This window comes from Spea bombifrons, chromosome 2 (assembly GCF_027358695.1).
Source record: "Spea bombifrons isolate aSpeBom1 chromosome 2, aSpeBom1.2.pri, whole genome shotgun sequence".
In the NCBI taxonomy this organism is placed as follows: Eukaryota; Metazoa; Chordata; class Amphibia; order Anura; family Pelobatidae; genus Spea; species Spea bombifrons.
Genome location: NC_071088.1, coordinates 91,390,145 through 91,404,219, shown reverse-complemented (window position 1 = coordinate 91,404,219; position 14,075 = coordinate 91,390,145). Strand labels below are relative to the sequence as shown.

Below are 14,075 nucleotides of genomic sequence, written 5' to 3'. Positions count from 1 at the left end.
ACAGTAGCGCCTGTGTTTGATCTGTCATTAATACGTTCCTCACAGAACGTCTCTCTGTGTTCCCGGAGGAGACAAGTGCTTGCAGCTTCCCATGCATCCCTGTCATGTGTGTCCCAACTGCTAGACTTCATTCTACATGCAATGTTTGTGCATTTCATTATATTTGGTGCTGCTTCTGCTGACAAATGAATGCCCTTGTGTATTTTTTTGCAGATACTGACTATTCCTGTAAAGGCGGTGGTTGCTGTGGGTTCATTGATGTGTTCCCCCAAACAAATTACCCTCTCACCTACTTTTCCGGTGAGATGTTTGAATGTTGTGTCCTTGTTTTTATACCCTGTTGTTTTGTTTATGGTGTAGTCCAATTCTCTTCTGTGTAGTCAATCCTTGCTGGAAATCTCTGTATTTGTGTGTGTCTGTATATAATATATAATCTTGAATACACTTGGAAAGACTTGTTTGGTCAGTCTGGGTTAACTTTGGCACTGCCAAGTAAACCGCTGAGCAGGAATAGGTTTTGATGTGGGGTCATGTTTGCATTATCCTATTAAGTGCATTTTTCAATATTGGAAGTCACTGAAGATAAAGAAAAAAGTACTTGAAACCATGATGTATACTAATGTTGGGTTGTCATTTTGTGTTTTTCTGTCCAGGGGAAAGTAGTCCACCAAAGTTTAAACATTATGAGTTCCTTCTCACAGAAGGTGAAAATACAGCAAATACGCTCCTTATCGGAGGACGTGAGATTTTTTTATAAGCGATTGAGGAGCAATAAAGAGGATTTAGAGCCTGGGAAAAAATCTAAGGTATTACTTTTTATAGATGTTTTCAACAAGAGAACTCTGGCTACAAGAAATCTTAAAATGATTGCAACTGTCTCTAGGTATTCATTTGCATAACAACATTTGCTATCCTTCAGCTAACTAGAGATTTGTGTGTGTGGCGTTTATCAATCTGACAATATATCTTAACAGTATTTTGTATTTGAGTCACTATTCCTACCGTTTGGTAAAGACTGCCCAGGTGAATCACGAGCATTCTCCACAAGCACAGTTTCAGTTTTAACGCAATTTTGGGTGGAATACTCCCGTTCACAAGCAGCGTTTATTTTTAATCCGGGTCTTTAATGGAGAAGAGAGACTTCTTAAGAATAACGCAGTCTGCAAATGATTTTCTGGGATGATTAGTGATAGAAGTTCTGGCGTCTTACCTAATATTCATGTCGTTTTTAATTATTTATAGATAGCAAATATCTATTTTGATGCTGCTTTACAATGCGGAGACCACTGTTATGTTGGACTTCCTTTTTTATCGAAAAGTAAGTAGTTTGTTGCGTTCTTAGTTTATTCTGTAAGATTTTCTTCTATCGTTAGATGATATGCCCTCTTTATAGTGTTTGCTGATTTAAAATATATAATACAGTTTCAAAGATGGCAGTAACTGCTTTAATTGCTTTAATTCCACCTTTGCTTAAATGGCTCTGCATAGATGATGTTAAAGTAAAATGACCAATGCTGTACATTTCCATGCTACATGCAGCTATGTTCCTATTTAAATTCCACTCTCCTTGGTATTGGTGCCCCAGAAAGCATTTTTTTTCTTTTGGCTGATGTAAAATATTAAAGTAAGCAATATATACAAGTAGGACTACCCATGGCAATCAAACGTGCCCCTATTCCTAGCTACTAGCTTCCACTGCTGCTTTTTTAGATTAAAAATGTATAAATTGTTGAGATGCACCTTTTTTTATCCCCAGGTGAGCCTAAAACCCAACACCATTTAGCAATGCAAGAGGATGTTTGGGATTCAGACTGGGATCATTACGAGACACTCTACAAGAAGTGGACTGAAGTCCGTGAGAACGGCGATAATGAGTGAGTTTAAACCGCCTCTTACCCGGCTAATGGATGCATGGCTGCCATTACAGAAGCTTAACCTGTTTGCCCCATCAGATTAGTATATACTTTCTTAGACTTTTGTTGGGTTAATGTGTTCCAGCCAGACAATCTACAAAACCTAAATCCTAATTACTATGTGTTCTCGTATGTTAGTATATTTGTAATTTTTCCACACCATGACACAACCTTGCTCCTTAAACCACTTATGTTTGTATAGCTGAGAAACTGCCTGTGTGTTGCATTCATTTCATGAATCACATGGCTCAATGGTGCAGATAATACGGCGGCTAATTCATGCATTGCAACGTTGGTACCGCTAATAACGTTTGTCTATTTTCATGCCTGTGTCATCAGAAATAGCAGGAAAGTCATATTAAGTAATGAATGGAATCCACTTGATTTGTGGCTCGCCACCATAAAGCTAGAGAGAAGAGTATTTATGGGACAAAAGCAGGTGGGGATGATATTGCAGTATACTGTATTGAATGTCACTGAATCCTTAAAGAATATGGTAAAACAGACTTGGACTAAAAGCAGCTTAGAGAAACCTGTTGGGACTGCTTTGCATGCCTTGTAGGCAGCCTGACTCACATTCTTGCTCTTTAATTAAGCACTCACCAAAAGTCTTAAGTGCAAAAAAAAAAACACAATTGAGTGACACTGGAATATTTTGTTTCGCTAGGCCTGAGGCCATGTTTCAGGTTGACACTGACCTCCAAAAAAATGTCCTGTCAGAAGTGAAAGCTGAGTTGATGTGGCCTTCAATTGTCACTTCGTCACGTCATCTATACTTCCCTTTAACCAATACCAACAGCTCGTCGGTGAGTGCAGCTGCCGAATGCTACGTGTCTTGGTGTTTAACCAGGACAAGTGCTGTGTCTGTAATCTACGTTCATGACCGTGTTCTGTGAGATCAATTGTCTCTGGAAGTTTGTTTGCAATAAGTATTTTAATGCTTAATTAAAAAAACACATATATATTTTTCGTTCTTTGGTACGTGTTATAACATCCTGGTAAATTTTAATATTAACAAAAGGCTAACAATTTTTTTTGTTGATTTTTGCACCAGGTAGAAGAAATTGCATTAGAAAACCCGTCAGATGCCCTAGTGTACGTTCAGTGTCTGCCTGTGGCTCTGTATTCTAACAGTTCTTTGGTGCTAGACAAGATTCTAGAAAGGTATGTCCACGCCCAATTCATTCTCGCTATCCAAATGACATAAACTTATAAAGATCTCTCCAAATACTGAGTCTCTCTGCACCCAAGAATATTTAAGATTAGCAAATCCAATTGAAGTTGGATTTCCCAAGCCTTCTGATGCGGAATTCAGAATCCTCTGAATTGTGTTAGGGCAGGGCTAGGAAGAGCTTGTTGAGCAGTAAGCGTGCTCTTGCCTGGGCGCTCCAATTTAATGGGGAGTTTTATCTAAGTTCAGTGGGAGTGTTGAATAGACATATCCAAATGATTCCAGTATTAAGTATTGGGTGTAACTCAACCACCTTTCTATTTTAAGGAAGTCGACAATAACTATATAGCAATTAAAGTGGTGTTATCACCATAACAGCTTATGAAATAGTGCAATCGGCAAAGAAACTCACTTTTGTTGCGGATTTGATCGCTTCTGAACCATGCACCAAAATTGCTGTTCATCAGTAACACCCTTATTCTGCACTGCTGATATTCTTTTTTCCAGATTTAACATCAGCAAGTCTCTAAAAGTAGACCTTAAAACGCTTGAATTCAAAGTCTTCAGAAATGATGTAAGTGTTTTGGGGTTCTTATATATTTTGTTTTGCTCTGCTGTTGTATAGAGTGCTGCATATAGACAGTAAGCGTAACACATTTACATCACTAGATCTTAACAAAATGTGTGAATTATGTTATTTATTTGCATGTCCTATGTTAACATTATTTTTTGTTGAATTTTTGCAAGTTGCACCCAGCGCAGAGCAGTCAAGGTTTTGTGGAGGGCTCTTCTCGGCAATCTGTGTTAAATCTCATTTTAAAGCCTGGAGAGAAGAAAAATGTTAAAATAAAGTTCACTCCAGTTCTGAACAAAACAGTGTCCACATTACTTGTGATCAGGTAAGTGTTGCCCAACACGAGAATTATCTGTGATAAGGAAGCTGGTTTATTGTGACTGTTATCACACTATAAAAAAAGTCTGCCGGCTGTGTGACTTAAATAAATTGAAAAGACAATTAGTACAAGGCAGGATATATATATATACATATATACATATATATATACATACATACATACATACATACATACATACATACATACATACATACATACATACATACAGTTGATGCAGGACATGAAGAAGACAATCCTAGCAATTAAATGAGATCTTTGTTACTTTCCAAACACTCACCTCTGGTCAAAGCTCTGACTTTTTTATCCTGTTTTTATTCCAGAAATAACATCACTGTGATTGACGTAATTGCAGTGGAAGGACAGGGTGCAAATGAAAATCTAAAAATTGCAGGCAAAGCTCCTGGTCCCGGGAGCTCATTGAGATTTAAGATTACCGAGTCCTTTCTGAAAGATTGCACAGACAGTAAGTGTTCTCCAAAAGATAAAGTGTTGTCATTCTGACATGGGTGCACTGCATCGTAGTGGTGTCTGCATTACTTTGTGCAAAAGACTTCTGATTAAACTATTTCCTTGTTTTGCTGCCTTTTTGCCTTTTTTTGTTTAGGTAATAATTTTGTAGTTTCCTAATGATAACTGTAGAACATATATAATCATCTGTAGAATTACTATGTGCCAATTGAGAGTTTTTCATTCCGTGAGTATTAGTTGTATAGTTATTTCTTTTGCTGTTACAAAAACCTCATCTCGAGTAGATGGCAGTTGTATCCAATAGGCTGTACCAAAAAGAGTGCTCTTAGCCACAAACTCAACCCTTTTCCTTCCAAGTCCATGGCATATCTTGCTCTTGCTACACTCTTTGATTTTTGTGATAATCTTCTACTATGTTGAAACTGTTAGATATGTTTCCAAGGGTATGCGTATTAAGAGCAGACACTCTCCCTGTTGTGTTTTTATCTTATAGATATTAGAAATACATTTCTAAAAACTTTTCATATAGTGTCCCATTTCTTTTTATCTAGAAATAAGACACAGAGAGCCAAACTTTACCCTCAAAAGAACATTCAAGGTGGAGAATACGGGACATCTTCAGGTCACTGTAAAATCAATGGAGATTAGTGGATATGCCTGTGAAGGATATGGCTTCAAGATTGTGAATTGCCAAGAGTTTGCACTAAGTCCTAATGCCTCTAAGGAAATTGTCATATTGTAAGTATTATTCCAGTATATACGGATGTCTCTTATTGCACAGTTATAGATTGTGTAGTTACTGCAGCTGTCTGTGTATGAGAAATATAATGAATAATCTAGGTAACAAGTACAATTATGTTTAGGTATGGTGGCCTTTCCAAAGTAAGAAATAGCTTGCAACAGTACTAGACCGTTAAAGCTGATTATGACTTCTACCCAACAGAGCTTTAATTGACCTCCGCATTTATATATGACTCATATGAAGTGAAAAGGTGATGTTTTTTCTTTCTTTTCAATGAAGGTTTACACCAGATTTCACCACTTCACGTGTTATTCGTGAGTTGAGAATTGTAACCGCGGGAGGTTCTGAATTTGTTTTTATACTGAATGCATCCCTTCCGTATCATATGCTAGCTACATGTGCAGAAGCACTTCCACGACCCAACTGGGAACTGGCACTTTACGTAGTCATCTCAGGAATTATGAGGTAACCACTGTGTTAGAATTCTGTCTTTAGGTCACCAAAAGTAAATCTTCCATTATGGGGGGAAAACTATGCAATTTTAGCCTAAATGACCCCTGACACCTATGAGCAGTGCATTCTAGTTCTTAGACGGCAAACGCTGTGATGCTCAGCCTACATGTAATGTGCTTTAATTCTTAACAGGACTCATGACCTCGCATGTTCCTTGTCTGTGTTAAGAAGGCAACAATCAGTGTATAACTTTAAGTAAATAGATACATTAGCTGGCAGAATGAATGCAAGGTGAGCACTTGTAGGCCTTATGACCTTTTTACCCGAGGCAAGATTGGATCATTGAATCATAAATGGAAGGTTTAGTTGGTACTAAAGCCATTTATCTTCTGTCTTTTTTAATAAATCCAGGAGGAAGAGGTTTGTGTATGAAAGTGAGTGTAAATAAAATATAGACACTACTAATTGTCCCTCTCTGTGTATTTCTTTCCAGTTTGCTGTTTCTCTTAGTTATCGCTACAGCATATTTAGAAGCTCAAGGGATCTGGGAACCATTCAGAAGGCGTCTTTCTTTTGAGGCATCAAACCCTCCCTTTCATTTGGGGCGACCCTTCGATCTCAGGAGAATAGTTGGTATTTCGTCTGAGAGCAAGTATGTTAATTTGTGAATGCTAAGCCCATTCCAAAAACTCTGTGCTTTTTACTTAAACCTGGTCTTCACCGTGAAGGGACACAATAGCCAAAATCCATGAAATGGGATCTCTATTCACATCGTCCATCCGCAAAAACAGATTGTGTTGTTACCAAGACCAATGGAAAAACATTTCTAAGTTGATTTGAAAAAGTAGAATGTTGTATATTGTCACATATGAGGGACACGTAGATCACATAGCTTGATACAGTGGGCTCACAATAAAAAAAAAATCTTTAGCAGTTGTGGACTCGGCTCCCATCAGACTCGGTGATCCTTTTGTCTGGCAATGCGTCATGAAACCGTGGTCTATAGCAGCAGTTTTAAAAAAAACCTTTTCCCTACATTAATCTTGATATATATCAGGAAATTTTGTTCCTGATGTCCAGGTGTTAAGAAGGGCTAACATTTAAACAAAAGCTGTACTGAATATTTATAAGGTGGCAGGAGAACCTTGTCTTAATTATATTTATATATCATTAAAATCTAGCCATAAGTTAGAAAACAGGATTCAGGTGTAATAAGTTAAATAGTGTTGCAGTGCTAAATTGTTGATTTTTTTTTTTTTTTTATATATATATATTTTTTTTTAATTATTTTTTTTTTAGTTTGAACGCTCTTGGATCAGACCCCAGTCATGGCTCCAGCAGGGGACTATATGCAGGAAGCGTTTCCAGAACAGGTTCTGGGAATCACAAGCCATGTAACTCCGGGTCCCAACTACACAGCACCAGAAGCACGGCTGATGCAGAAAGTGCGCGAACAAAAAGTAACTCAAACGCTTCAAGTAGAGCGTCGTCGGCACAGGCATCTGGTGCACAGTCTGCCAGTAAAGCTCCGACACAAGCTGCAGACTCTAGCACGGCTAGTAACAACCAGTCGTTGACCAGGCGAGCGCGAGGGGCCAAGTTCAACCAAAATCCTGTTCAGTCACAGAATCAAGTTTTACAGGAGCAGCTTGCACCACCACCACCACCACAACCACCAGCAGTGCCTCAAGCAGATCCACCAGCAGAAACACCCATCTCCCGAACAGCGAACGGCAACACTTCCCACCCAGAATACTTTGCGGCTGGCAGAAGTAATGCCCGTCACAGCTCGGATGATTCTGATATAACAAATCTTATGGAAGTGATGGATAAAGACTTTGACAATTCAGAACCCCCTCCGGCAGAAGTGTTTACAGAACAACCACCATCTCCGGCAGCAAAAAATAAAGGTAATTTAAGTAAAACACTGAGATTTTTGTGATCTGTACTTTTAGAAAAGGTACTGTAACTGCGCTTTATTGTAAGTGGTAATATTTTAAGATTAAAGTTTGCCAGAAGCGGAAGTCCTGAAACATCACTATTCAGACGTTGGCCAAGATTCACTTGACTACGTGCCTCCTGTTCCATATCTCTTAGCTGTGTTAGACATCAGGACCTCCAGTTAGTTGGTCATTAGTCCCCTAAGCTTTTTGGTATTGCTTGTACTTGGTAGATTGTAAGCGTGTGAGAGCAGGGCCCTCTTCTACTTCTGTACTAGTATCTCTTGTGTTATTGTCTTAGTTATTGTCAATTTTGTGTATTTTCAATTTTAATGTTAATTGTCACTGTCCTATTGTAGAAGCTCTGCAGAATCTTCAGATGCTCTGTAAATATAATGTAGTAAATTGGTTCCTAAACATTGCTAGTGGGTATGATTTCAAATCTTTTCTTCATCTATATCCGTCAGGTAAAGGGAAATCTTTTCAGCACAAATCTAAATTGCAAAGGAAGCAAGAAGAAAAAGAGAGGAGAGGAAAAAGCAGACATCAGGAAGATGATCTCAAAGATTCTCTTGCTGATGATGATAGCTCATCCACTACCACAGAAACCTCTAATCCAGACACAGAACCGCTTCTCAAAGAGGTACTTGGGTTTTATACCTTCTAACTATTTGGCAGATATCAGAGTATGTTAACCCCACATTATGCTGCAACCAGCACGGCACCTGCACATTTATTTTGCCATTACTATAGTCTCTTGGCTTTTGGGGGTTGACCGCTAGTTCTCCTAGTGTGTAGATTTTATCCTCTTCCGCATTAGCCACAGACAGCAAATATTACCTTCCTGGAAGCTAATTTTCTCAATTTCACGTTTAAGGAGCCGGAAAAACTAAAGGGAAAACCAGCCACATCTGACAAGGTAGAGACTGAAATATTTAAAACGAAGCAGAAGACCAAGAAAGTCTTTGTCAACAAGAAAGAAAGCATGCCTGAGGTTAAACCAAGGTGAGGCATAACAGACACTCACTGATTTGTTTCTCCTTTGCAGAATGCCGTGCTCTTAGTTCCATAGTTCACCTCCATGGACAGAAATTAACAACATTAGTTATTAGTTACTTAGATGTCGTGTTTCCAACCCATAGCCGTGTCCTGCTGTGTAAAATCAACATGTCTTTCTCTCTCCCAGCTCCTTGGAGTTACCATATACAACACCACTGGAAAATAAGCAGCGCAAAAGCTTCTCCAAGATTTCTGTACCGCACACTTTAGCAAATGGGACAAAACCAAGACATGTGCAGAAAACAAGAGGTACTGGGTCAGCAACTTTGTAACATCTGTTTTCCTTAGTATTTACTAACAGCTGTGGTTTGCATGGTGCTGAGCGTGTGCGGCGTTGGCGTCTTACTGAGTATGGCATGTTAATGTTTTGTGCAGGTGCCAGCAGTAAGTTAGTGGACAACAGGCAATCAATGCTGGCGAAATTTCTCCCTAGTCGTACTGGTCAGGAACTAGGCAACACCAGCAGTTCAGAAGGAGAGAAAGATTCCCCACCACCAGAGTGGGACTCTGTGCCAATTTCCAAATCGGGCAGCTGTGAGTATGACAGATCATTTTAGGTGCTATACATACTGCTCCGTTACATTAGAATCGTACACCTTTCCCTTCACATTCTGTCCGAAGTCCTTCTCGTGTTACAGAACAATTGAGCATAACATATTCTGAGGTTTAAACATCCATATTTAAGTAGATTTTGTAACTGTGCTCTACTCGTACATCCTTCTTTAATAATTGGCATAATATTTAGGTCACATTAGAGTTCATTTAAAGTCCTCTGACTGATTTAACTGTGCGGAGAGAAGTCAAGCAGCTGTGATCTTCATCTCTCCTGCAAAATGTTTTAGCTGCTGACTGCGGTAGAGGGAAAAAAAATATATAGGTGAACACCGTGGCTTCCCAGCCATGCAATTAACAGTATTCTACCAGAGAAGATTTGTATTTTACTGCTTGGAACATTTCCGTAGCCAATGTTACTGCTCTACCTATAACATGAGGTGCTTGTAAATGTGGTTGAAAAGGTGCAGACTGTCCTGACACAAAGACCAAAGCAATAAAATGAACTATTAACAAGCATACAGACGTGGTAAGATTTTAATGCCAAAAGCACCTAGCCTGAGACCTTACGGTCAAACATTTATGGCTTTACCAAATGTCAATACTGGGAGTTGTTCATTTTATTATAAGGTCTGTTGATATCACTTGTTGTAATTGTGTTGATATCACTAGGGTAATTTCTACCTGCCTTATCCTCTTCTCTGCTGCTCATGAGCCGCATTCCAATATTTAGAGTAGAGGGGCCTGGGGTATTCATGCAGCTGCATGAACTCAGGTAGAATACAGAAGCACAGCTGCACTGTGTTGTATAAACTACATTACAGCAGCAATGCCCTGGGAAACATGCACATCCAACATAAAAATGACTTTACAGGATCCTCACTCAATCCAATAAGACTTTAAACAATTACTTCATGGAATGTTAATGTGACACGGCTGGAACATAAGAAGTCTACCATCATTGACCTAGAGGCTTACTTGGCTTATGCATCTGTACTGGCTTCTGCTTAGGATATCATAATAACTGTGCAGCAGGCCTATTCAGTCATACCTGATTGCCGTTCATTAATTAAGTGTCCTGCATGTTGCTTTACCAGCCAAACCTCGTCTCGGCTGCAGTGCATCCTCATCTTCTTTCAGACGTTGCTTAGCACTGTCCTACTAAGATATGTAACCAAGCACTGGAAATGGACATCCCGCTTAATTAGAACTAATGATTTAGCAGTCTTTGATTTCTTTTTTTTACCCGCTTCAGTGGTTTGACAATTAAAAAACAGCAATTGAGTTGAAAATCCTACCTCAGATTTTGAGCTAATGAAGAGCTCTAGTCCTGCTATTCTTGGGGTCTGCCTGTAGCTCTCCAGTAAGCTTGTCATCAGAGACTTGCAGACAGCTGTTCATTAAAAACCTCTGAAGGGCTTTATATATGTTAATGTATATTAATGGGCTTTTAATGGTCTTATAATTATGCTGCAGCCGTTCTGTGTCCTGCGCTCCTCTTTCACCTGCATGCCAGGTGCTGTTAAAAACAAACAGGATTCTGGCTTTCCTCCTCCACTCTGCATATTTAAATATTGTTAATCATCGGTTTGCTTATTTCACATCAAAGGGCTTGTTTACAAGTCCATTTTGACCCTTCGCACTGGAGAGCGTGCTAGTCTTGGTCCTTCATAATAAATAATGAAAAGTTGAAGCCACAATTCTCTTGCTGTCTCAATGAATGCACTTGAGAGAACCTGAGACTGCATTTTAACTCCAGCTCATGCCTTGAAGCAGGTGGCGTTACTCATCTTTGTCACGATTGTTATCATGAAAAACACCCCACCTTACTCCCTTGGAGCAGTGGATCTGTGGTCAAAGTGATGTCCCTTTTCTGCAGTAGACAAGATGGAGTAGAGTAATTGGATCATATTGGGGATAAAGTAAACATTTCCTCTGGAGATATTTTTTGATGTCACATAAACAGTTCTCATGCTAAGATTGAGATACTTTAAACAATTGTGCCTGTCTTGGGGAGATCCAGATCTCCTAAAATGCTGATCTCTTAGGGGTTCCCTTGTTCTTAGGAACTCCCCACCTGTGAGTTCTCTTATTCCATCCAGCATCAGCTAATACAGCTAATGCCCTTTTTTCTTAAAATGTGGAGGGGGTAGTCTTCTGTATTGTTCTATATTGTAGAGACATATTATGAATTTCAGAATGTGAATGGTTATTGAAGGCATTAAAAACACAAACCAAGTTAACCCATATGAAATTTGCATCTTCTCACTTTAAGAAGCCCAGTGATTGGCTAGTGCCACAACCTATTTATTCATACTACTCATTTCTTTCAGCAGCAGACAGCCTGCATAAGCTATCGGTGCAAACCCTCAATGCAGATGAGTTCTTAAAACAACGGCAGACCTCACCAGCGCCTACCTCCTGCTCCCCACCTCCGACCATCATACCAAGGGGCAGCTACAGCAGCATTGTGACCAGCACAACGAACCAGTAAGTTTGAGAGCGCAATGGAAGCGCTACTAGAGACACCCAGATGTCCCCAAGGCATTTGGAACACTGAATTAGTCAGGGCAATCCAGATGACCAAATGGCATTGTGGCATATGCAGTAAAATGCATTGGTTTTCCCGTATTAAGACATTATTGTATGAAAGTAGTGGGGAGTCGTGCTCGCAAGTTTTAATACTGGATTGTTGCTTCTAGTGAGGCCAGGATAAGCCCAGCTGGCTCCAAGCTCAAATTGGCTAAAGCAACCTCCTTACCTGGAAGAAACGGCAACCCTACCTTTGCTGCTGTTGCTGCAGGATACGACAAGAACCCAGGTAATGTGATGCTGCTGTGACTCTTGGGGAGTATAAAGGTCTCAACAGGCGCAGGGTCTGAAAACCTTTCAAGCGATGTATGTGTTTATTATATACACAGTGTATTATATCATATATTACGTTCTTGTTTTTTCTTCCACATCATTGATAAATAAATACTTGGTACTCCATTCAAAGCCCCTGTCCGACTGAAAAAACGTTCTGTTGACAGCAGTCTTCTATATTCAGCCTGTTTCCCTGAAACAAATACTTTTAGAACCAGTTCACCGTGTTTTAATTTATACAGTAACCTGTTGCGTGACGGGTTGCAATTGCTACAATGCTTTTTGATACCTTTGAGATGTATGTAATTAGATATAGATATTTGTCCCCTTAACTTAAATTTAAAAATTACAGCTAGCCAATTTAGAAACGACAAAATATGACAACCCCAAATATGCATTGCATAGTTAAATAAATTGGCTGATATTCAAATCTCACAGACTTGACCTAGGGCTATCTCAGTTCTGAGAAGTTCTCCTAGGTTGGTCCTTCATAATGCATTAAAATGTTTCATCTCAGCTAACTGAAGTATAAAAGTCCTCTTCCGTTTCATGTGATATCTGTTTTTGTCTTAGGTTTAAGTTGATTGTATTTTTCTCTTCACCAACAGGAGGCGGCGGTTTAGCAAAAAACTCTGTTACTAAATGTGACATCCCAAGCAGCATTAGCATGTCCCACACGCCCTCTATTGACAGTGACTGCTCTGATAGGTAAGAACGGTCTTTTTTTCGGGCCAACTTAAGTGAGGATTTATTGTGTAGAATTGCCATTCTTGCATCCTATTTCGCTGCACCTATATAGTTGGCCCGTAGCCCGCTCATTGAAATTACAAAGAAGGAACCATAAAGCGGATTACCAGTATGCTAATTTGTGTGGGTTAGTCAGATTGCATGCAGCAGAAATGCTTGAAATGTCCACAGCAGATATGTGGCATATTGTATTTTTTTCCTATTAGTATGCCGAGGCATCAAGATATGCATATAATATTTGTGTTTAGCTGTGATGTCAAAAATGACACAATTCTTTGTCCCTGCGGCTGTCCCGTTCTTCTATAGCTCTGGCTTGTGGAGTCCGATCAGCAGTCCCACCAGTCCTGACTATGCTGCCCTCAATTCGTTCTCTGCCTTCGGACCCAGCAATTCCTTCAACTTAACAGGAGGTCAGCTTTTTGTTCAACATACATTTGATATTTATTTTAAGGAGCTTGTAGTACTTTACTATTTTAGTATAAGGGGAGTAATAACATGCTATAATAAAAAATGTCTTCAAACATATCTGTAAAACTGCCTGGGAAACGGCACCCAAAGTGTATTGTAGTCCTCGCATGCTGGGATTTGTAATCTAGAAGTAATCTAGAAGCCTGACAGTCGTCTAGGGTTGGGTTGTATTTCGACACAGGGAGATTTTACCTCTGTTGTATGTTGGTCAGTATAAACCTTACTTGTTCTTATGATGTTTGTTACTTCTCCGCAGAGGTGTTCAGCAAGCTCAGCTTTTCTGATCCTCAGAAGAAATGGCGCGAGTATGAACCTGCCCCATCCATCTGGGATCCCCCACCTGACCCTGTGCCATCATGGCCAACCAGCACTGGATCCCCCACCCATGCAACAGCTGTAAGTAAAAAAAAAAAAAAACTTGATGTTCAAAAGTGAAACGGATTCACTTACCCCTGACGTGCAATGATTAAAAAAATCAGTTTATTATGGTGATTACATACTAGTCGTGATGTGATCCATGGTAATCCCTTATTTTATGGCTGAGAGTGGTGAAGTTTAAAGCATGCGTACCAGTCTGCATGACAGAGAATCACATTTCTGGCTGCCAGCAATCTGGCATCTGATCTGTCTTGGCTCGGCTCTGCTCCTCTGCTGCTCCTCTAAGCCCTTCAAGCACCAGACTAGTCAGACAGCTGCTTGCATCTTAACTTCGGTTTTACACCGAATGCCATGAAAAATTAATACGTTGGGGTGTAAGACTTGCTTCAATGCGATGTAGTGTTA

At 39.6% G+C, this 14,075-nt stretch overlaps 1 protein-coding gene across 1 annotated transcript in view; it reads left to right on the top strand.

The window, feature by feature from the left end:
- TMEM131 (transmembrane protein 131) overlaps positions 1–14,075 on the top strand; it is a 61,632-nt gene that overhangs the window by 45,969 nt on the left and 1,588 nt on the right. The window contains exons 19-40 of the mRNA XM_053455168.1: positions 214–300; positions 654–806; positions 1,243–1,318; positions 1,757–1,874; positions 2,581–2,719; positions 2,968–3,077; positions 3,592–3,658; positions 3,832–3,983; positions 4,319–4,461; positions 5,018–5,204; positions 5,488–5,673; positions 6,155–6,313; positions 6,961–7,571; positions 8,069–8,244; positions 8,479–8,606; positions 8,788–8,909; positions 9,036–9,194; positions 11,546–11,702; positions 11,915–12,033; positions 12,686–12,785; positions 13,131–13,234; positions 13,549–13,688. Of these exons, the coding sequence (XP_053311143.1) occupies positions 214–300; positions 654–806; positions 1,243–1,318; positions 1,757–1,874; positions 2,581–2,719; positions 2,968–3,077; positions 3,592–3,658; positions 3,832–3,983; positions 4,319–4,461; positions 5,018–5,204; positions 5,488–5,673; positions 6,155–6,313; positions 6,961–7,571; positions 8,069–8,244; positions 8,479–8,606; positions 8,788–8,909; positions 9,036–9,194; positions 11,546–11,702; positions 11,915–12,033; positions 12,686–12,785; positions 13,131–13,234; positions 13,549–13,688 (3,393 nt within the window). The remainder of the gene's footprint in view (positions 1–213; positions 301–653; positions 807–1,242; positions 1,319–1,756; positions 1,875–2,580; positions 2,720–2,967; positions 3,078–3,591; positions 3,659–3,831; positions 3,984–4,318; positions 4,462–5,017; positions 5,205–5,487; positions 5,674–6,154; positions 6,314–6,960; positions 7,572–8,068; positions 8,245–8,478; positions 8,607–8,787; positions 8,910–9,035; positions 9,195–11,545; positions 11,703–11,914; positions 12,034–12,685; positions 12,786–13,130; positions 13,235–13,548; positions 13,689–14,075) is intronic.